General features: G+C 44.6%; 1 protein-coding gene across 1 annotated transcript in view; it reads right to left on the reverse strand.

Annotated features, from left to right (window-relative positions):
• The window catches only part of LOC148522738 (antizyme inhibitor 2-like), a 41,184-nt gene extending 16,820 nt beyond the window's left edge, over window positions 1-24,364 (reverse strand). The window contains exons 1-4 of the mRNA XM_088473781.1: window positions 24,339-24,364; window positions 6,952-7,086; window positions 3,714-3,879; window positions 3,088-3,235 (exon numbers count right to left, since the gene is read on the reverse strand). Of these exons, the coding sequence (XP_088329907.1) occupies window positions 3,088-3,235; window positions 3,714-3,879; window positions 6,952-7,085 (448 nt within the window). The 5' untranslated portion in view covers window position 7,086; window positions 24,339-24,364. The remainder of the gene's footprint in view (window positions 1-3,087; window positions 3,236-3,713; window positions 3,880-6,951; window positions 7,087-24,338) is intronic.
• Window positions 24,365-27,448: the final 3,084 nt, after the last annotated feature.

Here is a 27,448-nt window from a genome sequence, read left to right on the forward strand (position 1 = left end):
GCCAACGGTGTCCTCAGTGTGTGGGTCCTGATGGTGTTGGCAGTGCATGGGTGTCAGTGGTGTCCTCAATGCAGGGTGTCAGCAGTGTCAGCAGCGGGGGTGTCAGCCTGCGGGGGTTGCTGCCAGTAAGGGGTGGGCAGCGGGGGTGCTGGCTGTGTCGGCAGCGCGGGTGCCAGCGGTGTCAGGCAAGGGCGGCATCTTGCTAAAACCTAACTACCTGTGGGCTTAATGCTGATTGGCTGAGAGCCGTGACAGACGGCTCTCTCAGCCACTAAGCGTTAAGCACGCTCAATGCAAAATCTCGCAATCTGACAACGGGATCACAAGGATCCCCGAAATTCTCAGAGAACCGGACCCGCACATCTCTACCTAAAACCAGATTAGGTAATCCACTCCGTATAGACAGACCTCTCCCTAATTGGGCTGTTAATTGCCACAGCTATCAGTTAGTTGTATTATTGCCCCTTTATTTGTTTTGTTTTGCTGAGCTCAACTGACCTGTAATTCTCCTTGTGAATGGGGCACTTTAAAAGTGATTCTTGCAGGTTTAGACAAATCAGTTATATAATTTTCCCAAATAAAGTGGAGCCTGGAGGTAAGATGTGGGGCTGTGTAAGTACAGTACAGTAAGTCAGCACCAACCTCTCATCCATGCAGTGATCACCTCAGCCCTGCACCTACAAGTGTGACAGGCTTCAGGACGACTCCTCAGCGCAGGCTACAGCAAGAGGGCGGATGACTGTCCCGACTCCTCCCGCTGTGATGAGATCAGACCCTTTGTCACTCATCTGCTGTGATGCTGGTCTTCTCTCCGCCTCTTTTTCCTACAGCCTTGGCTCCATTCCGACGCTGCACCTGCCAAGCGCTGCTGCAGTTCCTGCTCCTCCCCTCTGATGCTGGTCTCCGCTCTCGCCAGCAAGCCCCTCTGCTGACAGCCACCTCAGGCATGACTGACTTCCCCTGCCAGCACCTGCTCTTATGTCATTTGGCCCTTGGGTGTCCGTGAGGATCTCCTGCCTTGGTCGCGGGTTCCTTCTTTCCAGTCTGGCTCACAGGCTTCTAGAATGTCCTAGCAGATTAACAGCTGAGGTCCAGCCCTAACCGCTTGCCTGGCATCATTTGCGACCCAGGCAGGCTGCCAGTTCCCTGACATAGTCACAAACAATGTGACCAGTCAGAAATGCCCAATGGGGCGGCTGCTGGAAGAGAATCTTCCATCAGCCGCTAATCTCAGGGGGACCTCCCGGCCTCTCTGCTTCCTTGCAGGGATGTGCAGTCAGGTGAGGCAGAGCCTCCCCTATCATACTCCCTCCCCATCATACTCCCTCCCCTGTCATACTCCCTCCCCTTTCATACTCCCTCCCCTGTCATACTCCCTCCCCTGTCATATTCCCTTCCCTATCATACTCCGTCCCCTGTCATACTCCCTCCCCTATCATACTCCCTCCCCTGTCATACTCCCTCCCCTGTCATATTCCCTCCCCTATCATACTCCCTCCCGTCATACTCCCTCCCCTGTCATACTCCCTCCCCTATCATACTCCCCGTCATACTCCCTCCCCTGTCATACTCCCTCCCCTGTCATACTCCGTCCCCTGTCATACTCCCTCCCCTATCATACTCCCTCCCCTGTCATACTCCCTCCCCTGTCATACTCCCTCCCCTATCATACTCCCTCCCCTATCATACTCCGTCCCGTCATACTCCCTCCCCTATCATACTCTCTCCCCTATCATACTCCCTCCCCTGTCATACTCCGTCCCCTATCATACTCCCTCCCCTGTCATACTCCCTCCCCTATCATACTGCCTGTCATACTCCCTCCCCTGTCATACTCCCTCCCCTTTCATACTCCCTCCCCTGTCATACTCCCTCCCCTGTCATATTCCCTCCCCTATCATACTCCCTCCCCTGTCATACTCCCTCCCTTATCATACTCCCTCCCCTTTCATCCTCCCCTATCATACTCCCTCCCCTATCATACTCCCTGTCATACTCCCTCCCCTATCATACTCCCTCCCTTATCATACTCCCTCCCCTATCATCCTCCCTCCCCTATCATACTCCCTCCCCTATCATCCTCCCTCCCCTATCATCCTCCCTGTCATGCTTCAGAGTTTTGATATAAAAACTGTGTTTTATACAGTACATGTGTGCCTCCCCAGCCAATTGACCTCACCGCACGTCACCGCTTCCTTGCCCCCCCCCCATTGTCTGCCGTACAGCCAACTACTGCTGATCGGTCAGCCTGCCAGGACCACCCAGCGGCTGAAGAGAGAAGCGGCTACCGGGAAATGGTAAATCCAGCAGTTCTCAGGGCCCCAGTGTATACCCAGCAGCTGCAGAGAATCGCAATGTCGCGATTATCTATTTTCCGATATATCGCCTGTCCATTTTTTTTAAAAAAAAAATGTATATTATTGTTATGTGTTTTTCCCCCCCCCCAGTGTCTGTGTGCCCCCCCCCCGGGAATGGTTGCTGGGAGAACTACATCTCCCAGCAGCCCTTGCTCCTCCCACCAGCTCCTGGAGCCTACCAGCAACCCCCGGGGCTCCCAGCAGCCCCCTCTCCAGTGAGAAAATGGAGAGGAGGCCACCGGGAGCCGCGGAGACCACTGGAGACCCCCGGCCAGGTAAGTGAAGTATTTTTTTTTTTCTCGCGCCGCGGGTTTTTCAGAGCTGAAAACCCCACGACCACTTTTTCTTTATTGGATACCACGGGTATCGGGAGCGCGCATACCCGCGGTCATCCAAAATTGGGTGCGAGGGACGCGCCCAATTGTATATGCCCCTTTATGTAGTTTCTCTGTTCTTGATACATTTAAACTTTAAAGTTGGTACACTAAATAAAATAAGTATTCTGAAATTGCAATGTAAATATTTTAATGTACAGAAACCATTTATGCCCATGATCAAGTACGTTTTATGCTGGAAATTAATTTATTTGCCAGAAATTACTCTTGTTCCAAGAAATCAGGACAATTAAAAAAACGAAAAAACAAATACCAAAGTGCATTTTAGGTGAAGGATAACGGTATCGCTTCCGAGAAAACTCCTATGTATATATACAGTAATTCTAATTACTCACCTTTCACGTAATTCTTTTTCTTGGCTATAATATTGGTAGCAAGGACAAAAGCAGAGGAGACATAATATCTCCCGGGCTCTGCGATGACTTCTACATCCTCCGTACTAGGAAAATACTGATTCAGGGATTCAACTATCACAGCAGCAAACTGGGAACAAGAAAGGTAGTGTGACCGTAACAGTGTGCTACTAAGCCGCCATATACATTATTCCTGCATAGTATATGTAATGTATAATCATATGTGTAACATGTATTTGTAGCATGGCAATGCCTATTTTGATGTACAGTACATACCATTAAATATATATTTATAGTGTTAGGGCTCAAGCATAGGTGGTCAGGGGGCAATTCTGAAATAGAAAAATCGAAGGAAACTTCCTGAAAAGTTATAACTTTAAAAAGATACATTTTGAAAAGTTTTACATTTTATTATCAAAAATGCCCATCTGAGGCCTGAGAAACATTTTGGAATAGGAAAGCATAAATCACTGCGGTAAAGGCACAAATTAGTTACAGAAGGCGCCATTAAAAACAAAATATCCTGCACGTGTCGAATGAAGAAGCTTTATTTGCCCCCCATCTCTTTTCCGTCAGTTTACGGTGATTAAAATCTCTTCTAATCTCACCTCCTCAAATTTTGGCTGGAAATCAGGGTAACCAGGAAACCCCCCTCCAATATCCAAGACTCTCATCTGGTGTCCCAGTTTATTTCCAATTTCAAACAGATGTCTGGCGTCTGCAATAGCCTGGTGAAAACTCTGGGGGTTACTGGAGCCAGAACCAATATGGAAGCTGAGGAAAGAAGATGGATGTACAGTAGTCTGATAAATGCCTACTAGTTGCCATGTTGAGTATTATACGCAAGGTCACGGATTTGGTCACTGGAAACTAGAGATGTGTGCCGGACCATTTTTTGCTGGCTTTGTTTTTGGTTCTAATTCATCAGATAGTTTTGGTTTTGCCAAACTGTCGTGACTGGTTTTGGATTTTTTTCCCCAAAATTGGCAAAAAAAAATATAGAATCACATAATTTGAGCCTTTTTTTGTTCCTAGAGTATTATTATCTTCAATAACATTAATTTCCACTCATTTCCAGTCAATTTTGACCACCTCACAATATTTTTATAATCCAATTTAGCCAAAAAAGTTTGCACCGAGCTAGCTGGCTGACTAAGTTAAGTGACAGCAGTGGGTGGCACAAACTCGTGGCAGTTCAACTTCCAATATGGCACATCAGGAAACAAATGTTTTCATCAATCAAGAGGCCTGAGGGAGATGGAATTTATGTAGTTGAAGGCAGGGAAAGGAAGGAAGGATTGATTAGTTTGTAAATTTAATTAAAAATTTTGATTCCGAAGCCATTTTATGTGAGAGGAGGGGAGAGCATGGGTGAACAATATGTCCCATCAACTGGGTGGTTCAGAATTTTTTTCTTAAATTAAAGGGGCATGCAGGAGATGATGTCTGTGGCCATAAACATTTCTGGACATATTCGGCACTCAGCAACTGCAAGTTGAAGATTTCAGTGGCTGTGGCAGTCCAACTTACAACATGGCACATCAGGAAACAAATATTTTTATTAATCAAGAGGCCTGAGATAGTTGGAGCGTGTATGTAGTTGAAGGCAGGAAAAGGAAGGGTTGATTTGTAGTCAATTTAAGTTTTGGATCCCAATGCAAATTTATGAGGGAGGCGGGGAGGCATTTACAAAGAAAATGTATCCATTCACATCAGTCCTTTCACCAGTGGAGCTCTTCGGTGGTTCAGAATTTAAAAAAAAAAATCAAAGAGGCATGCAGGAGATGCAGTCTGTGCTTATAAAATATTCTGAACATTTTTGCCATTCATCAACCACATGTAGAAGATTTCAGTGGCTGTGGTAGTTCAACTGCCAACATGGTACTCTAGGAAACAGAGTGGCAGTACATTTTCATTAATAAAGAACTAGATCAGTGGCCAGAGGGAGGTATAGTATATATGTAGTGGAAGGCAGGGAAAGAAGGGATTGATTCGTTGGTAAATTTAATTGAATATTTTGATTCTGAAGAAAATTTATGAGGGACGAGGGGTATCTGATGAGACCCGTGCCCCGACTGGGGTTTTCCCGCCAGGCTTGGATTCAAAATGGAGGCAAAATGTCATCAACCCTGCATTAAATTTCATGGGTTTTATATTTGATATGAAGTCTCTTTTGCAGTGATTTGGGCACAATTTCACACAGGACCACCAGAAGGAGAGCTCACACTAAAATACCAGGGCAGAAATGAATAAATAATTACAACTGGGTGAAGATGTCCCATGTTTTGCCCACCCAATAAACTTGGTGGTTCAGAATTTGTTTTAAAAATGAAAGGGGCATGCAGGTGATGTTGTCTGTGGCAATAAACATTTCTGGACACTTTTGGCATTTACAACCGCATGTCAAAGATTTCATCGGCTGTGGCAGTTCAACTTCCAACATGGCACATCTAGGAAACATGAGTGGCACTGCAGACAGGATGGCAGTTTAATAAACTATAAAAATGTTTGTCATCTACGCAAAAAGACAGCAATCCCCCAATCAGTGCATAATGCAAAGAAAAGAGGTGTCCTTGGGCCCTTCCACCAACCCTTCTGTTGTATATATTAAACAGGACATGCACAGTTTAACAAACCAATCACTTCATCGACAGGGACTGCCACTTATGGCTGAAGTGATTGGTTAGTTTGGACCCCCACAAAACAAGCTACCAATGGGCATAAGGCAGTTCATTCTCCTCATCTGATTTCTCACCCTCATCAGTGTGCATATTATCCTCACATAATATTAATTCATCCCCGCTGTATACACTATTACAGGTACCTCTGTATCTTGTTTATGTAATTAGCAGTAAAGCTCTTCCTCATGGAATTTCCCGTTCATTTTAATGAACATCATCTTTTCCACATTTTGAGGAAGTAGCCTCCTACGCCGATCACCGATAAGGTTCCCGGTTGTGCTAGAAACTCTTTCTGAGTACAAACTGGAGAGTGGGCAGCTTAAGTAATGCAAAGCATTTGCCTTTTTGTCTTTCCAATAGTCAAAGGGATTCTGTGACATGCCTATGTGTACGGTGTCATTATAATAATCCTCCACCATTCTTTGAATGGTGACCGTATCAGATGGAGTCGTGGTAGCGGTGCCACTCATTTTTGGCAATTCTTTTAGATCCAACCAGTTGTCACGATGGTGTGTTGATTCCTCTGCATCACCACTGGGTCTTTTGGGAAAGCTGATTTTTTTCCTGGCTGCTGTTATTGAAACTGACGAAGGAGATGTTGTTGTGTCGTGTACCACTTGAGCTGCCAACTTGCCCACCTGGAGCTCTTTGCATCACTTAAGATCCGGGTCAGTTGGAAAGAAAGACACAATGTATGACTTAAATATAGGATCAAGCACAGTCGCCAAAATGTAGTGATCCGATTTCAAGATATTGGCAACCCTTGGATCCTGAGGAAGCGAACAAAGGACTTGATGCATTTCGCCGACCATCCCTTCTTCACCACCCCAAATGGCACTTCCTGTCAATCACTCTGCGATGGGTCTGCGTAGTCACTGCGATCTCAGTCCCGATCGCAGTGGTCGGTTTGCGCACTCGCACTACAATGCATATGTATGCACAGTACACAACAATCGGGAAATTGCGTGTATATTTGCAACTGTGATCCAAGCTGAATCAGGCCCTATGGCAGGAATAATGTATTTTGCTCTACCCTAAATCAGTCTCTTATCAACATGAAGACATTCAGAATATTCATGTAGCTCTTCTCATGGCATCAGATAATCCCATTGCTCGCCTCGCAACAATCAAAACAATGGCGCACAAGCAATCTGTTACATATTACCTGACTCCAGTGACCAGCAGATTTAGGCTCTTTGCGACCTTCAGGAGGCGCTCACACATCTCTATGGGGGCACCAAACTTTTTGCTGAGACAACTAATTGATTCCTTATCATCAGTGCTGATACGAAGGATCATCCTGCACAGAATAGACAGTAAAACAATGGATAAACTTTTAGTATGGAAATGAGACAACACATGATTGGTTAGGTAGAATTTAATTTAGACCTTCCTTTTATTACCTATGTCAAGACTAATCTTCTTTGTGATATACGGTTATTAAAAAACAATACTTGACAGTATTCAGCTCTCTCTATTCCTCCCTGTTTAGTGGATGTGGTTTATTTTGTCAACCTTCATAATGTCGACATGAGAATGTCGACTTGGTCATAATGTCGATATGCTTGCAATGTTCATGACCATGTCAACATTCACCATGTCGATACTGATGAAGGCCAAAAAAATGTCCCTGATTGTCTAGCTGTGACTTAGCTGGTACGGTGGGTCCGGTGGCTGCAGCGATGTCTTTCAGGTCCGGCGATCAGCTGATATTGACATGCAGCTGTGAATTTGCCTAACTCCGAACCCTCCCACTGGTGCCAAACCCTAACCTCCCCTCTCGAAGCCTAACCCTCCCCTCCCGCAGCCCAACCCCAACCTCTCCTCCCACAGCCTAACCCTAGCCCTCCCCTCCTGCAGCCCAACCCTAACCTCCCCTCCCGCAGCCCAACCCTAACCCTCCCCTCCCGTAGCCTAACCCTAACTCAGGGGTGTATCTTGGGGTCCGAGCGCCCCTGGCAAACTAAGGGACTGGCGCCCCCTCCAATGACTGCTTCTACTTGAAAAAATAAAATACCATACACTGGGGGTAGTTTAATTCAGACACCTGTAGAAATAGGGAGAATATTTTTTTTAATTTCTATTTTTAATATATATATATATATATATATATATATATGTATATATATATCTTTTACAGAACTTACTCTTTTGCAAACCACTATTTATTAATGCCAAAATACACAGGAAAAGCTTGAAAACATAGCATCAAAAACAAACATGCACTATGGGTAAAATCATTTACATATATTTAAATTGGACTGTCTACACTGCATTATGCTTTTTAACTCTGCCATATAATTATTCACTGGTAAAGCAGCCCACATGGGTCCATTGCAATCTCACACACAATGATAAAAACAGTCCATAGGGATCATGTCTTAATCCTGACACCAGAGTATCCACAACCTATAAAGATCATGGTCAATTCCCCATACTGAGAAAAAAATAAACTTATTAGTACTTACACTGGGGGTAATTCAACTTACACGCCTGTAAAAATAGGGAGACAATATATACAGTCAGGTGCATAAATATTGGGACAATTACAGAATTTTCATATTTTGGCCTCTATTCACCACCACAATGGCTTTGAAATGAAACAAACAAAATGTGCTTTAACTGCAGACTTTCAGATTTAATTTGTGGGTAATTACATCCAAATCAGGTGAACGGTGTAGGAATTACAATGGTTTCTATATGTGCCTCCCACTTTTTAAGGGGCCAAAAGTAATGGGACAAACTAAACAATCCTAAATCTAACTTTCACTTTTTAATACTTTGTTGCAAATTGTTGGCAGGCAATTACAGCCTGAAGTCTGGAATGCATAGACATCACCAGACGCTGGGTTTCATCCCTGGTGATGCTCTGCCAGGCCTCTACTGCAAATGCCTTCAGTTCCTGCTTGTTCTTGGGGCATTTTCCCTTCAGTTTTGTCTTCATCAAGTTAAATGCATGCTCAATCAGATTCAGGTCAGGGGATTGACTTGGCCATTGCATAACATTCCACTTTTTAGCCTTAAAAAACTCTTTGGTTGATTTTGCAGTATGCTTCGGGTCATTGTCAATCTGCACTGTGAAGCGCCGTCCAATGAGTTCTGAAGCATGACTGAATATGAGCATATAATATTGCCCGAAACACTTCAGAATTCATTCTGCTGCTTTTGTCAGCAGTCACATCATCAATAAATACAAGGGAACCAGTTCCATTGGCAGCCATACATGCCCACGCCATGACACTACCACCACCATGCTTTTACTGATGAGGTGGTATGTTTTGGATCATGAGCAGTTCCTTTCCTTCTCCATACTCTTCTCTTCCCATCACTCTGGTACAAGTTGATCTTTGTCTCATCTGTCCATAGGATGTTGTTCCAGAACTGTAATGGCTTTTTTAGATGTTGTTTGGCAAACTCTAATCTGGTCTTCCTGTTTTTGTGGCTCACCAATGGTTTACATCTTGCGGTGAAGCCTCTATATTCACTCTTGTGAAGTCTTCTCTTGATTGTTGACTTTAACACATATACACCTACCTCCTGGAGAGTGTTCTTGATTTGGCCAACTGTTGTGAAGGGGTTTTTCTTCACCAGGGAAATAATTCTTCTGTCATCCACCACAGTTGTGGTCTTCCTGGTCTTTTGGTGTTGCTGAGCTCTCCTGTGCGTTCTTTCTTTTTAAGAATGTTCCAAACACTTGATTTGGCCACACCTAATGTTTTTGCTATCTCTCTGATGGGTTTGTTTTGACTTTTCAGCCTAATGATGGCTTGCTTCACTAATAGTGACAGCTCTTTGGATCTCATATTAAGAGTTGACAGCAACTGATTCCAAATGCAAATGTCACACCTAGAATCAACTCAAGACCTTTTACCTGCTTAATTGATAATGAAATAATGAGGGAATAGCCCACACCTGTCCATGAAATACTTTTGGCCCCTTAAAAATTGGGAGGCACATATAGAAACCGTTGTAATTCCTACACCGTTCACCTGATTTGGATGTAATCACCCTCAAATTAAATCTGAAAGTCTGCAGTTAAAGCACATTTTGTTTGTTTCATTTCAAAGCCATTGTGGTGGTGAATAGAGGCCAAAATATGAAAGTTCTGTCAATGTCCCAATATTTATGCACCTGACTGTATATATATATATATATATATATATATATATATATATATATGTATGCAGATGATGAAGGGGCTGTGTGTACTGTGTGTATGCAGATGATGAAAGAGCTGTGTGTACTGTGTATGCAGATGATGGAGGGGCTGTGTGTACTGTGTGTATGCAGATGATGAAGGGGCTGTGTGTACTGTGTGTATGCAGATGATAAAGGGGCTGTGTGTACTGTGTATGCAGATGATGAAGGGGCTGTGTGTACTGTGTATGCAGATGATGAAGGAGCTGTGTGTACTGTGGGCCTGATTCAGAGCCACTCGTAAGCTGCAGCTCGTTCGCTCTGAGCGATGTTTGCCCAACTGCGCATGCGTACGGATCGTTATACGCATGCGCGAACCAGTCAGTGTGGCCGAAATTCATGTACTTGCAAAATAGGGAATGCCTGCTAATTTGAGTGATAGAAAGAGGCGTATGTGGGTGGTAACAGGGGAAGGTGCTTGAAAATGGGGAGTGGAGATCCGATCGCAGGCGTGCTTAAAGGTCAAAACGGGCGTTTTATGGGTGTGCATAATTAAAACAGCAGCGTCATTGACCACGTCACTGGGTTATTTTATAGCCAGACCTGCTCGCAAAATTGTGGTAGCAAAAACCAACCACAAGAATAGCGAGCAGTTCATACCCTGTTCGATGTACTCGATTAATCTAATAAATAGCGGACATGATGTAGGATGCGAGTGGCCAGGGGGTGTAGTTTCCTAAAAAACAACCGCAAGTTTTGTACGCTCATTCAGACCTAGAGGCGTGAACAGACCGCAAACAGCGAACGGTTCATTTGAATAGCCACCCCTTTTTTCTGGACGAGCGAGCGCTAATTGCGTCCGGTTCTGAATCAGGCCCTGTGTATGCAGATGATGAAGATGCTGTGTGTACTGTGTGTATGCAGATGATGAAGGGGCTGTGTGTACTGTGTATGCAGATGATGAAGGGGCTGTGTGTACTGTGTATGCAGATGATGAAGGAGCTGTGTGTACTGTGTATGCAGATGATGAAGAGGCTGTGTGTACTGTGTGTATGCAGATGATGAAGGAGCTGTGTGTAGTGTGTATGCAGATGATGAAGAGGCTGTGTGTACTGTGTGTATGCAGATGATGAAGGGGCTGTGTGTACTGTGTATGCAGATGATGAAGAGGCTGTGCGTACTGTGTGTATGCAGATGATGAAGGGGCTGTGCGTACTGTGTGTATGCGTATGATGAAGGGTCTGTGTGCATGCGGATGATGGAGGGGCTGTGTGTACTGTGTATGCGGATGATGAAGGGGCTGTGTGTACTGTGTGTATGCGGATGTTGAAGGGGCTGTGTGTACTGTGTGTATGCGGATGATGAAGGGGCTGTGTGTACTGTGTATGCGGATGATGAAGGAGCTGTGTGTACTGTGTATGCGGATGATGAAGGAGCTGTGTGTACTGTGTATGCGGATGATGAAGAGGCTGTGTGTACTGTGTGTATGCAGATGATGAAGGGGCTGTGTGTACTGTGTATGCAGATGATGAAGGGGCTGTGTGTACTGTGTGTATGCAGATGATGAAGGGGCTGTGTGTACTGTGTATGCAGATGATGAAGAGGCTGTGTTTACTGTGTGTATGCAGATGATGAAGGAGCTGTGTGTACTGTGTATGCAGATGATGAAGTGGCTGTGTGTACTGTGTGTATGCAGATGATGAAGGGGCTGTGCGTACTGTGTATGCAGATGATGAAGAGGCTGTGCGTACTGTGTGTATGCAGATGATGAAGGGGCTGTGTGTACAGTGTGTATGCAGATGATGAAGAGGCTGTGTGTACTGTGTGTATGCAGATGATGAAGGGGCTGTGTGTACTGTGTATGCAGATGATGAAGGAGCTGTGTGTACTGTGTATGCAGATGATGAAGAGGCTGTGTGTACTGTGTGTATGCAGATGATGAAGGGCCTGTGTGTACTGTGTGTATGCGGATGTTGAAGGGGCTGTGTGTACTGTGTGTATGCGGATGATGAAGGGGCTGTGTGTACTGTGTATGCGGATGATGAAGGGGCTGTGTGTACTGTGTATATGCGGATGATGAAGGGGCTGTGTGTACTGTGTGTATGCCGATGATGAAGGGGCTGTGTGTGCTGTGTGTATGCGGATGATGAAGGGGCTGTGTGTACTGTGTGTATGCGGATGATGAAGGGGCTGTGTGTACTGTGTATGCGGATGATGAAGGGGCTGTGTGTACTGTGTATGCGGATGATGAAGGGGCTGTGTGTACTGTGTATGCGGATGATGAAGGGGCTGTGTGTACTGTGTATATGCGGATGTTGAAGGGGCTGTGTGTACTGTGTGTATGCGGATGATGAAGGGGCTGTGTGTACTGTGTATGCGGATGATGAAGGGGCTGTGTGTACTGTGTGTATGCAGATGATGAAGGGGCTGTGTGTACTGTGTGTATGCAGATGATGAAGAGGCTGTGTGTACTGTGTGTATGCGGATGATGAAGAGGCTGTGTGTACTGTGTGTATGCGGATGATGAAGGGGCTGTGTGTACTGTTTGAGAGGCTGCAGGTCGCAGGCTGCTGGTGCATAATATTAATAAGTGCATAATTTTACAAGTGCACTGTATCCATATTTTGGCGTTAGACTGGAATTTATTAGATTTTATCTTCTGCTGTTATCGATTGTGAACTGACCCCGCCTTTCTCCTCCATCTGCAGGTATATCTAAAACCAAACATTGCTGGAAGTATATACTGATGTTTGCAGTTATCTACTGATTACTAGACCAGCGTTAAACCGAAGTCAAACAGAAGGAGACTTCTCTAACCTGAACCCAACCAAAAAACCTGACCATCTGGACAAAGTATAAACAAGATATGTAACTTCACAATCTCTTCTCTACAAGCAACTGCTGTCTGCTCAACCTGGACAATAATCACTGGACTCTGTTTGCTCAGTCTAAGAACTTTACTTGCTAATATTTGGGCTGGCTCTCTGATTTCACAAATATTTTACAGCATAATGTACTGTATCTGTGCCAATTCAGCTTATCTCTACCTTAATTATTTGCCAAGCCTGTCATCTGTCTTCTAACACAGTTTACTTTAATAATCCATTGTTTCCCTGCTAAATCTCCATTTTTCCTTCCCTCAATTATATCCTTTTTTCAATACAAAAATACACCTTCTTCCACTGTACTTTTACTTGATTCTCTGCAAATCTCCTGCACTTTCTCTTACATATATACTCTATTCCTACATCTACATAGCCCCCCCAAACTCTACCCAGCCACACCATGACCATGTTTTCATCCAATTCCTCCTCCACTCAGTGTATACCCGACCCACTGCTTTGCCCCCTTCTTCCACCTTTATAATTTCCCACTTATATCCTCCACCTCCTCCTTCCTTTATCTCCCCTCCTCTGTCTGCCTTCCTCCCTCTCCTCTTCCATTACTCCACATTTGTTCTCTTCTACCCCACCTGGGTCCTACTACCCCACCGCTAATCCCTCTTCCAAGCCTCCTCTCCATGCCATGCCACCCCACCTCCACCCACATCTCATTAAACTCCCTCACTGCCCACCTCCTGCAGGTTCTCTTCCCAACACACACAATCTCTCCACTACATTCATTTCGATCACCCAAATTAATCTCACCTTCTCGTCACAGCAACCCTGATAATCTTATTCACATCTCTCCCATAAACACTGTCCCTCTATCTTGTGCCCTCTGGAATGCCAGATTAGTCTGTAATAAACTGGTTCCCACCCATGACCATTTCATTTCCAAAAACTTGCATCTCCTAGCTATTACTAAAACCTGGATTTCACCCTCTGACACCACTTCCCCTGCAGCTCTCTCTTCTGGGGGCCTCATCTTCTCTCACACCCATCGCCCCGGGGGTCGCCATGGTGGTGGTGTGGGGGTCCTTCTATCCCCAGGTTACTCCTACCAACTCCTACCCACTGAACCATCTCTTACATTCTCTACATTTGAGGTTCATGCTATTCACCTGTGAGTAGCTGTCATTTACCATCCCCCTGGCCCTCCCTCTAAGTTCCTTGACAACTTTGCTTCCTGGCTCCCTCACTTTCTCTCCTCTGACCTCCCCTCCATTATCCTTGGTGACTTCAATATTCCAATTGATATCCCCACAGAATCCTCTGCCTCCAAACTCCTTACCCTCACATCTTCATTTGGTCTCTCACAATGGACCTCCTCACCCTCACATGTGAGTGGGCACTCATTTGATTTAGTCTTCACTCACTGCTGTAATATTTCTAATTTTTCCAACTCCCCATTCCCTCTCTCTGATCATCACCTTCTCTCTTTTAACCTCTCTCTCTCTCCCTCCTCTCCCCTACCTCCGAAGGCCACCATCACTAAGCGTAACATTGAGGCTATCAATGCTGTTTGTCTATCTTCCCTGCTTGACTCTCTTCTCTCATCTATCCTCTCTCTCTCCTGCCCTGAACAAGCTGCTTCCCTATACCATGCCTCCCTTACTTCTGCTCTGGACTCTGTTGCACCGACAATCACTACTCATCCTCGCAGATCCACACTACAACCCTGGCATTCCAAATGCACCAGATATCTGCAAAAGTGTTCAAGAACTGCCGAGCGACAGTGGAGAAGATCACGCTCTAAGGCAGTTTTTCTCCACTTCAAATTTATGCTCTCATCCTACAGTGTTGCCCTTTCCCTATCTAAACAGTCCTATTTCAAAAACCTCATTTCCTCCCAGTCCTCAAATCCCCAGCGTCTCTTCACCACCTTCAACTCCCTCCTCTGTCCACCCCCTCCCCGCCTCCCCTCCTCACTCACTGCCATTGACTTTGCTACCTACTTTACATCCAAAATCGATTCCATACATCAGGACATCACATCCCACCAGTCCCCCTGCTCTACACCTTCTTCTTTCCCTGATCACCCATCAACATCCATTTTACCGACTCTGACAACCTTCTCCCCTGTATCTGGAGAGGAAATCATGGCTCTCATCTGGTCCTCCCCCCTTTCTACCTCCCCCTTGACCCTATCCCTTCACGTCTCCTCCGCTACCTCTCTCCTTGTGCCTGTTCCCATCTTGCCCACCTCTTCAATCTCTCCCTCTCATCTGGCACTGTCTCTTCTGCATTCAAACATGTGATAGTCTCCCCCATTCTTAAAAAACCTACCCTTGATCCCAACACTCTCTCCAACTACCGTCCCATCTCTCTCCTCCCTTTTGCCTCCAAGATCCTTGAGCGTGTTGTTTACAAAGGCCTTACCGCTTTTCTTTCCTCCCACTCCCTCCTTGATCCTTTTCAGTCTGGCTTCCATTCTCTCCACTCCACTGAAACTGCCCTCACAAAAGTCAGCGACGACCTCCTTGCTGCCAAATCCAAGGGCCACTACTCTCTGCTTATTCTCCTTGACCTCTCTGCTGCCTTCGACACTGTTGACCACCCTCTCCTGTTGCAAATCCTTTACTCCCTTGGTTTCCATGACACTGCTCTCTCCTGGCTGTCGTCCTACCTCTCAGACCGGTCCTTCTCTGTCTCTTCCCCACCACAGCCTCTTACAGTAGGTGTTTCCCAAGGTTCCGTTCTTGGACCTCTACTATTCTCCCTCTATATGTCCTCCTAGGTGAACTCATCAGCTCATTTGACCTCCATTATCATCTCTATGCTGATGATACTCAGATCTACCTTTCCTCCCCTGACCTGTCCCCCTCTCTCCTCACTTGTATCTCCAACTGTCTCTCTGCTATTTCTTCCTGGATGTCCCAGCGATTTCTTAAACTTAATATGTCTAAGACTGAGCTGATCATTTTTCCACCCTCCAACATAACCTCACTTCCCACTATTTCTTTAACAATTGATGGCACAACTATCTCTTCTAGCCCCAAAGTGCGCTGTCTTGGAGTTATCCTGGACTCCTCCCTCTCCTACAAACCTCATATCCAGAGACTCTCACAGTCCTGTCGCTTCCATCTCAAAAATATTTCCAAGATTAGACCCTTTCTCACCCAGGATGCCACCAAAACCCTCATACACTCACTGGTCATATCCAGATTGGACTACTGTAACCTTCTCCTATCTGGCCTCCCCAACTCCCATCTCTCACCTCTCCAGTCTATCCTCAATGCTGCTGCTCGACTCATCTTCCTCTCCAAACGCTCTAGATCTGCCCTCTCCTACAAGTCCTCCACTGGCTCCCCTTCCCTTTTAGAACCCAATTCAAGGTTCTCACACTTACAAAGCCCTCACCCATTCCTCTCCCATTTACATCTCTGACCTCATCTCCCTCCACTCTCCTGGCCGCCCTCTTCGATCAACCAATGCACACTGCCTCTCATGCCAACTGATTACTTCCTCCCACTCCCGCCTCCAAGATTTTGCAAGTGCTGCTCCCGACCTTTGGAGCTCTCACCATCTCCCTATCAGACTCTCCTCCTCTTTACAATCCTTCAAACGGGCTCTCAAGATCCACTACTTCATCAAAGCCTTCCAGCTCCCATCCTAACTTGCTGCAACATGCTCCTTCCTCCGTTTAACCCACCTGTGTCACCCCTGTTTGTCTGCCCCTACCCTTTAGAATATAAGCTCTTACGAGCAGGGCCTCTACCCTCTTGTGCTTCTCCTAACTTTACTTTTGCCTACTTCTTACCCCCCTCCAGGGCACCTAACACTTGTTTGCTTATGCTCTGTTGCATATCTAGGTGTTATGGTCACTTATGTATCAATGTATATTATCCATGTCCTTGTCCTATTTTGTACTGTAAGTCAGTTGTCAAATTATTTGTTTATGAACTTTGTAAGGTGCTGCAGAACACTTGTGGCGCCATATAAATAAAGGATAATAATAATAATAATACTACTGTGTATGCAGATGATGAAGTTGCTGTGTGTACTGTGTGTATGCAGATGATGAAGGGGCTGTGTGTACTGTGTATATGCGGATGATGAAGGGGCTGTGTGTACTGTGTGTATGCGGATGATGAAGGGGCTGTGTGTACTGTGTGTATGCAGATGATGAAGGGGCTGTGTGTACTGTGTATGCAGATGATGAAGGGGCTGTGTGTACTGTGTGTATGCAGATGATGAAGGGGCTGTGTGTACTGTGTGTATGCAGATGATGAAGGAGTTGTGTGTGCTGTGTATGCAGATGATGAAGGGGCTGTGTGTACAGTGTATGCAGATGATGAAGAGCTTGTGTGTACAGTGTATGCAGATGATGAAGGGGCTGTGTGTACTGTGTATATGCGGATGATGAAGGGGCTGTGTGTACTGTGTATGCAGATGATGATGGGACTGTGTGTACTGTGTATATGCGGAAGATGAAGGGGCTGTGTGTACTGTGTATGCAGATGATGAAGGGGCTGTGTGTACTGTGTGTATGCAGATGATGAAGGGGCTGTGTGTACTGTGTGTATGCAGATGATGAAGGGGCTGTGTGTACTATGTATGCAGATGATGAAGGGGCTGTGTGCACAGTGTATGCAGATGATGAAGGGGCTCCGTGTATGCAGATCAGATAATGAGGGACTGTGTGTACAGTGTGTATGCAGATGATGAAGGGGCTGTGTGTACTGTGTGTATGCAGATGATGAAGCGGCTGTGTGTACTGTGTATATGCGGATGATGAAGGGGCTGTGTGTACTGCGTATGCAGATGATGAAGGGGCTGTGTGTACAGTGTGTATGCAGATGATGAAGGGGCTGTGTGTACTGTGTGTATGCAGATGATGAAGGGGCAGTGTGTACTGTGTGTATGCAGATGATGAAGGGGCTGTGTGTACTGTGTATGCAGATGATGAAGGGGCTGTGTGTACTGTGTATGCAGATGATGAAGGGGCTGTGTGTACTGTGTGTATGCAGAGGATGGAGGGGCTGTGTGTACTGTGTGTATGCAGAGGATGAAGGGGCTGTGTGTACTGTGTGTATGCAGATGATGAAGGGGCTGTGTGTACTGTGTGTATGCGGATGATGAAGGGGCTGTGTGTACTGTGTATGCAGATGATGAAGGGACTGTGTGTACTGTGTATATGCGGATGAGGAAGGGGCTGTGTGTACTGTGCATGCAGATGAGGAAGGGGCTGTGTGTACTGTATGTATGCAGATGATGAAGGGGCTGTGTGTACTGTGTGTATGCAGATGATGAAGGGGCTGTGTGTACTGTGTATGCAGATGATGAAGGAGTTGTGTGCACAGTGTATGCAGATGATGAAGGGGCTCCGTGTATGCAGAACAGATAATGAGGGACTGTGTGTACAGTGTGTATGCAGATGATGAAGGGGCTGTGTGTACTGTGTGTATGCAGATGATGAAGGGGCTGTGTGTACTGTGTATGCAGATGATGAAGGGGCTGTGTGTACTGTGTGTATGCAGATGATGGAGGGGCTGTGTGTACTGTGTGTATGCAGATGAAGAAGGGGCTGTGTGTACTGTGTGTATGCAGATGATGAAGGGGCTGTGTGTACTGTGTATGCAGATGATGAAGGGGCTGTGTGTACAGTGTATGCAGATGATGAAGGGGCTGTGTGTATGCAGATGATGAAGGGGCTGTGTGTACCCAGTGTATGCAGATGATGAAGGGGCTGTGTATACTGTGTGTATGCAGATGATGAAGAGGCTGTGTATACTGTGTGTATGCAGATGATGAAGGGGCTGTGTGTACAGTTTGTATGCAGATGATGAAGGGGCTATGTGTACAGTGTGTATGGAGATGATGAAGGGGCTGTGTGTATTGTGTGTATGCAGATGAGGAAGGGGCTGTGTGTACTATGTATATGCGGATGATAAAGGGGCTGTGTGTACTGTGTATGCAGATGATGAAGGAGCTGTGTGTACTGTGTCTATGCAGATGATGAAGCAGCTGTGTGTATGCAGATGATGAAGGGGCTGTGTGTACTGTGTGTATGCAGATGATGAAGGGGCTGCGTCTACTGTGTATGCAGATGATGAAGGGGCTGCGTGTACAGTGTATGCAGATGATGAAGGGGCTGCGTATACTGTGTGTATGCCGATGATGAAGGGGCTGCGTGTACTGTGTGTATGCCGATGATAAAGGGGCTGCGTGTACTTTGTGTATGCCGATGATGAAGGGGCTGCGTGTACAGTGTGTATGCAGATGAAGAAGGGGCTGTGTGTACTGTGTGTATGCAGATGATGAAGGGGCTGTGTGTACTGTGTATGCAGATGATGAAGGGGCTGTGTGTACTGTGTGTATGCAGATGATGAAGGGGCTGTGTGTACAGTGTGTATGCAGATGATGAAGGGGCTGTGTGTACAGTGTATACAGATGATGAAGGGGCTGTGTGTACTGTGTGTATGCAGATGATGAAGGGGCTGTGTGTACTGTGTGTATGCAGATGATGAAGGGGCTGTGTGTACTGTGTGTATGCAGATGATGAAGGGGCTGTGTGTACTGTGTGTATGCAGATGATGAAGGGGCTGTGTGTACTGTGTGTATATGCAGATGATGAAGGGGCTGTGTGTACTGTGTGTATGCAGATGATGAAGGGGCTGCGTGTACTGTGTGTATGCAGAAGATGAAGGGGCTGCGTGTACTGTCTGTATGCAGATGATGAAGGGGCTGCGTGTACCCAGTGTATGCAGATGATGAAGGGGCTGTGTGTACTGTGTATGCAGATGATGAAGGGGCTGTGTGTACAGTGTGTATGCAGATGATGAAGAGGCTTTGTGTACTGTGTGTATGCAGATGATGAAGGGGCTGTGTGTACTGTGTATGAAGATGATGAAGGGGCTGTGTGTACTGTGTGTATGCAGATGATGAAGGGGCTGTGTGTACTGTGTATATGCAGATGATGAAGGGGCTGTGTGTACTGTGTGTATGCAGATGATGAAGGGGCTGTGTGTACTGTGTATGCAGATGATGAAGGGGCTGTGTGTACTGTGTGTATGAAGGGGCTGTGTGTACTGTGTGTATGCAGATGATGAAGGGGCTGTGTGTACTGTGTGTATGCAGATGATGAAGGAGCTGTGTGTACTGTGTGTATGCAGATGATGGAGGGGCTGTGTGTACTGTGTCTATGCAGATGATGGAGGGGCTGTGTGTACTGTGTATATGCAGATGATGGAGGGGCTGTGTGTACTGTGTGTATGCAGATGATGAAGGGGCTGTGGGCCTGATTCAGAGCCGAACGCTATTTGCGGACGGTCGTTCTTAAAAAGGGGCCGGATATTTAAATTAAGCGCTCGCTCATTGCGGTCTGTTGACGCCTCTATGTCTGAACGAGCGAACAAAGCACCAATAAACTCCCTCCATTAAGGGTACTTTTTCACCAGTCTCCGAGTGCCTCCTGGATATTGTTTGGCTGTGTGTACTGTGTGTATGCAAATGATGAAGGGGCTGTGTGTACAGTGTATGCAGATGATGAAGAGGCTGTGTGTACTGTGTGTATGCAGATGATGAAGGGGCTGTGTGTACTGTGTATATGCAGATGATGAAGGGGCTGTGTGTACTGTATGTATGCAGATGATGAAAGGGCTGTGTGTACAGTGTGTATGCAGATGATGAAGGGGCTGTGTGTACTGTGTGTATGCAGATGATGAAGGGGCTGTGTGTACTGTGTATGCAGATGATGAAGGGGCTGTGTGTACTGTGTATGCAGATGATGAAGGAGCTGTGTGTACTGTGTGTATGCAGATGATGAAGGGGCTGTGTGTACTGTGTGTATGCAGATGATGAAGGGGCTGTGTGTACAGTGTATGCAGATGATGAAGGGGCTGTGTGTACTGTGTGTATGCAGATGATGAAGGGGCTGTGTGTACTGTGTGTATGCAGATGATGAAGGGGCTGTGTGTACTGTGTGTATGCAGATGATGAAGGGGCTGTGTGTACTGTGTGTATGCAGATGATGAAGGGGCTGTGTGTACTGTGTATGCAGATGATGAAGAGGCTGTGTGTACTGTGTATGCAGATGATGAAGGGGCTGTGTGTACTGTGTGTATGCAGATGATGAAGGGGCTGTGTGTACTGTGTATGCAGATGATGAAGGGGCTGTGTGTACAGTGTGTATGCAGATGATGAAGGAGCTGTGTGTACTGTGTGTATGCAGATGATGAAGGGGCTGTGTGTACAGTGTGTATGCAGATGATGAAGGGGCTGTGTGTACTGTGTGTATGCAGATGATGAAGGGGCTGTGTGTGCTGTGTGTATGCAGATGATGAAGGGGCTGTGTGTACTGTGTGTATGCAGATAATGAAGGGACTGTGTGTACTGTGTGTATGCAGATGATGAAGGGGCTGTGTGTACTGTGTGTATGCAGATGATGAAGGGGCTGTGTGTACAGTGTGTATGCAGATGATGAAGGGGCTGTGTGTACTGTGTGTATGCAGATGATGAAGGGGCTGTGTGTACTGTGTATGCAGATGATGAAGGGGCTGTGTGTACTGTGTTGTGTGTATCCAGATGATGAAGGGGCTGTGTGTACTGTTTATGCAGATGATGAAGGGGCTGTGTGTACTGTGTGTATGCAGATGATGAAGGGGCTGTGTGTACTGTGTATATGCAGATGATAAAGGGGCTGTGTGTACTGTGTGTATGCAGATGATGAAGGGGCTGTGTGTACTGTGTATGCAGATGATGAAGGGGCTGTGTGTACTGTGTGTAGGCAGATGATGAAGGGGCTGTGTGTACCCAGTGTATGCAGATGATGAAGGAGATGTGGCCCTGATTCAGACCCAGACGCAAGTGGCCGTTCGCTCGTGCGCCGTACGAGCGAAAAAATTTTAATTCAAGCGTTCGCTCGTATGTTCGCTCGTAGCTAACCTTCGGCCCCATATTCTCCCAACCCCTCCTCTAGCTAGCAAACGTTCAAAATAGCGACCGTCCGTCTCCTCTTTGGTTGCAGTGAACGCTCGCACAAGTCTATTTCGGAAGTGGCCCTGTCAGTTTTCGATTGCCTGCTATTTCATTCTGCAAACATACTTGAATCGATTAATGGCAATCACTATATTAATTAGCTTAATTGTTATTCACATGTTTGTATTCCTTTTTTTTTTCAATGTCAATAAACTTTATTCTTGTTAGTGTGTGTCATTTCTTCCGCAGAATACGTACGGTTTGACCAAGGGGATGTTTGTTCAAAATTGAAAGTTTGTTTGAATGCTACTATTGTTTTGCGTTTTTTTTATAGGCAGATTTTACTACTTTATTTTTTATATTTAAATTAGCTTACGCATGTCACTACATCAAGCCTATCATAACTCACACTATATTTGTGAGGGTGTAGGTTACATGACTCATACAATAACCAATAGAATGGTTCCTGTTAATTTACAAAGTACATTAGCCAATCAAATTTTTTCTAGGACCTTTATTAAAACTGTTTTGTGTAAAAAAAATCATTGCCATCATGAGAGCCTCAGCTTTTTGTAGGCGTGAGCTACTGCTCCTCACTGAGGCGATGGACCAGAGAATAACCGACCATCTGCCCCCCATCACCAACCTCCGCAAGCGTATGGCCTACGCGGAGGTGCGTCGCTGCCTGCATTCCATCGGCTATCGCCAAAATATCGGCCAACTGGAACGCAGGTGGTCGGATCTGAGGCGCAGATCCCCTCGCCTGTTGGCCAATTTGCGTCTCCAGATACAGCAAAGTAAGTGTTTCTGTGTTTTAATTTTGTTTAAAGTTTAGCATACCTGCTTGTGCATGTTTACTGTATAGCCCTGTTTGTTTATTTTGGACATACCTGCATGTGCATGTTTACCGTATAGCCCTGTTTGTTTATTTTGGACATACCTGCATGTGCATGTTTACCGTATAGCCCTGTATGTTTATTTTGGATATACCTGCATGTGCATGTTTACCGTATAGCCCTGTTTGTTTATTTTGGACATACCTGCGTGTGCATGTTTACCGTATAGCCCTGTTTGTTTATTTTGGACATACCTGCGTGTGCATGTTTACCGTATAGCCCTGATTGTTTATTTAAAAAAAAAATTTGGATAAAATATTTGAAAAAAAAAGGAAAATTGTAATAAAAAAAGTTTTTCACCATCATTTAGGGGCAGAGCGGAGACTAAGACGGCGCAGACGTGTGTCTCGTCCCCTATCCCCCACTCCCACCCAAACATCCTCTGACCACTCTTCCCCAAATCCCCCTCCACCCCAGACCTGGCCGACCGTGAGTCCCCTCCCTCTCCTCACATTCACATCCCTCCAACTTCCCCCTCCCCTCCAACCCCCCCTCTCTTTTCCTCACCCTCAACTTCATCCCAAATTACCCCTCCTCCTTCCATGATCCACTGGCCCACCTCAGATGAGGAGGAATTTGGGGCTCCAGGCCCAGTCAGCATTTTGACCGGTATGTTTCCATTTTAAACTATTGTTTAAACTATTGTTGATTTTTCTAAAATTTAATTTTGGTTGATGTTGTCCTTTTGCCTGTGCAGTTCAAAATAGTAAAGTATTTCAAATGTTTTTTATATATATCTTTGTGAAACAATGTCCAGGATGTTTTCCCCTTACACATACAGTATGACACATGTCCAAACACTCATACTTGTGTCTTTCTTGTTTACGGTACCAACAAATGTTGTAGTTTTGCGTAGTTGTAAATCTATTTTTTTTCTTTTGTTTCTTATTTTTTGGCCCTTATTTTTTTACAATCTTTTCATTTTGCATTACTTTTGTTTTGGTCATGTTTTTTTTTTTTTTGTATAGTCTGATTTTTTATTGGTTTTTTAAAATCTAAATTAAGGTGTCATTTTAGTAATCTGCACATTTTTTGAACCCACAGAGGACCAGAGGCGTAACGAGGCAATTGCTGCTGGATTGGTGATTGTAAGGGGCCATGTCCTTGCCATGCTGGTGGCATTGGACCATCTTATGGCGCTCCTGTGCCACTAAGTTTTTTCTTTTTTCTTAAAAAAATTAATAAAACAAAATTTATTTTGATTTATTTAAGTCTCATTCCTTGTCTGTAAATCTTAGATTGTTGAACCTTACATAAGTCTACTATTTTTACCAGAGTTTTTAAGTAATGTAAATTTGATTGTAGAAAACTCAAGTAAGTATGTAAGCTTGCACATTAAACACATAACAATACCAATAGGTTTGTACAATTAACGTTAAAAATTAAATAATTTTTTAATGGGGTAAACTAAAAATTAAAGCTACCTGCTTAGGCCTCGAATTGAAAACATACTGATTCACCATAATACCTTTGGGATTTGTTTTTAGCCACAAAGCAGGGTACTAAAGTTTACAAAGTAAGAAATTACAGTATTAGGCATTGAGCAACTTTGCATTTTTTAGAACAGGTTACACTTGGTTGTAATTTATGAAGGAAATGGTTGTGTAACATAACAAATAAATTTAATGCACACAAATAATAAACACCAAGTGAATTGACACAATAAATTCACACATTGTAATCACACACAAAAGTCCAAACAACAACAAATTCCCCACCAAAAAAAAAAATCAGGAACTGTTTGAAGATGTAGCATGCCATCATCAATCCACAATTGAGGAGAAGATATCATTGTTCACGAAGTTATATCCAATGTGTCCACATAAAGTCATTTGTGTTGATCAGGTAGTATGCATGTTTTTTTATGGTCATTTTAGGGAACAAAACAAAAAAAAAAAGTTAAAAGTGTACATTAAAATATTACATGTCTACATTGTGTCAATTAAATTCATTTGTGGAAATAATTACCTAAAAAATCTTGCAACAACGTCATTGCGTATGGCCCCCCCACATACTGACCTCTGACCAACCTCGGGGGGGCCGTCCTCAGGCAAGGCATTCTCTGGCTGCATTGGGACACCACTCCTTATGGTGATGTTGTGAAATATCCCACACAGGACCACAATTTTTTAAACCATAGCCGGCAAATACATGAGGTCACCACCAGAGCGGTGGAGGCATCTGAATCGGCCTTTTAAAAGGCCGATACAGCACTCCACCACCTGCCTGGTGGCTGTAAGTACAGAATTATGCTGACTTTGTGGCCCTGGTGTGGGAACCAAATAAGGAGTGAGCAGCCAGGGCATGCAAGTGTAATCACTGTCTCCTGTGAAAATATAAAAAACAACATCAGGACCATTGGGTACCAAGCTTTGCATTGGTTTCAACAGAAGAGGTCAACTTACCCAGAAGCCACGCATCACCAGCTTGTAGGTTGGTTAATTTGTGCCAAATCCCTGATTGCCAGATGACGAAGGAATCATGTGCACTGCCTGGGAATTTGGCATTCAGGGACAGGATCTGGAGGGAGGCATCACATTCCACCATTACATTCATCGAATGAAAATGCTTGCTGTTCCGATATATTGCCTCCAGACTTGCTGGAGGCTGAAGTGGTATGTGAGCACCATCCACAACCCCTATGATGTGTGGGAAGCCAGCAATTTGGTAAAAATTAGCCTTCAACACATTAAGGGAACCCATATCCAATGGCATTTTAATAAAATAATGGAGGTGTTTAAAAAGTGCATCCATCACTGCCCTCAGGATCCTTGAAAAGGAGGATTGGGATATTCCTGCCACTATTCCCACCGTGGTTTGAAAGGATCCTGAGGCACAAAAATGTAACACCGACATTAATTGCGTAAGTGGTGGTATTGCTGTAGGACTGTCAATTTGCCGTTCAAGATCACTCTATATTAATGAGAGAGTGTCTATGATGATTTGTGGCGGAAGACGGTAGCGCCTTAACACCTCATCATCTAGCATTCCAAAAGGGTGACACGTGTTCTATATATCTGGGGCCTTGCATGCCTACGAGGCCTACGCCTGGGACGAAGTTGAGGTTGGTCGGGTTCTGGAACCATGGCCAATATAATATGACCAACATCAACCTGAAATGTTAAGCCAGGTAGTTATTGTTTTAGACAAATGTGTTAAGAAAAATATACTTATCTTTTCCAAGATAACCAAAAATTCTTACAGGTCTGGGTCGTGTCATGTGAAAATCCACCTACATTGCAAAAATAGAAAATATTTTTAAGATTAATTTAATAAACTAGGAATTAAACCAAATATAGTTGTCTAAAATTTAGAGAAGTTCGCAAAATAGTATGCTACATTTAGAGTTAACACATGATTTTACACAGAAGAAGCACATATTAGTTCGCAAAATAGTACGCTACATTTAGAGTTAACACATGATTTTACACAGAAGAAGCACATATTAGTTCGCAAAATAGTACGCTACATTTAGAGTTAACACATGATTTTACACAGAAGAAGCACATATTACTTAGCGAAACATATGCTAAGACCAACACATCTAATTTGTTAATAAAACCAAAAACACTTACCAAAAACAGACAAATATCCCAAAGTTTGAAAAGGTCACTTGGGTTCCAGCCAAAATAACTGTTTAAAAAAAAATTATAAAAATTTTACAAAAATTTTATAATAAATGTTTATGGGAATTATTGAAATACTAACTCAAAAATATAAATCAAAATATGATAAAAAAAACACAAAAATGCTAACTTAAACAAAGAAAGTAATAAAAAAACGCTCCTTCAAAAAAATACAAACAACTCCTTCACGATCCACCAACCAAAGAACAAACCACACCAAAATACCTCCAACAATCCAAAAATACCACCTCGAATGGAGTCACACCAAGCCATAAATAGTCTTTATTTTCCCACTCAAATTAAAGATGGACAATAGGAGCGCACAATGAATGATGCGGCCGAATAATGCTTACGCATGTATAAAAACGTCACTGAAATCCCAAATCGGTCTACTGTAGTGAGAACTGAGAAGTCCAAAATGACTACAGAGCAGCAAAACACTGGCCAAGAGGCGCCAGGTAAGTATTTGTGTTTTTTGTGGAAAATGATTATGTTTAACAATAATTTTGTAAACATTTTACATTAAAAATGTTATTTTCATTTTAAAAAAAGGTGTTGAGGATGCCATGGAAGAGGCTGCTGGGCCTAGTAGGCCAACTAAGCAACAACAAAAAAAGGCAGCCACAATTCACAAGGAAGGAGATGGAGGTTTTGGTGCAAATGTGCAATGACACCCTGCCACAGGCACCAAGGAATATGGGTGCAAGCCAGAGATGGAAAATGTGGGACGACATAGCCAGTGCTGTCAATGGGGTGAGTGAGTTGGAACATTCAACCAGGGAGGTCAAACGCCGGTACGTAAAAACTACATTTGACTAAAAAGTGTTTACAGGTCAAAATACTGCAGTAATAATACCAACTTTTTAACCAACAGATGGAGCGACTTCAAATATCGGCTGAAACAAAAACTTGCTGATAGGGCTAGGCATGCAAGGGAGACAGTGGGGGTCCCACCCCTCTGTCACTTGAGCTCACGGATTTGGAGGAGCTGGCACAGGGGTATGTGCAAGATGAGGAGGTGTTTGGCGTGTCGAACATGGATACCGAAATGCCAGACTTTGTGGCTCCTCATGATGACCCAGGTAAATATTGTAATGTTAACAACTCTGAAATGTGTTTTGGAAAATATCTATATTTTAATTTTAATCTTTTCTCTTTTTTCTCTCAGAGACACAGGCGGATGAGTCTGCTCCAGAGGTGAG

Source organism: Taudactylus pleione, unplaced genomic scaffold (assembly GCF_031769625.1).
Source record: "Taudactylus pleione unplaced genomic scaffold, aTauple2 ptg000140l, whole genome shotgun sequence".
NCBI classification, from domain to species: Eukaryota; Metazoa; Chordata; class Amphibia; order Anura; family Myobatrachidae; genus Taudactylus; species Taudactylus pleione.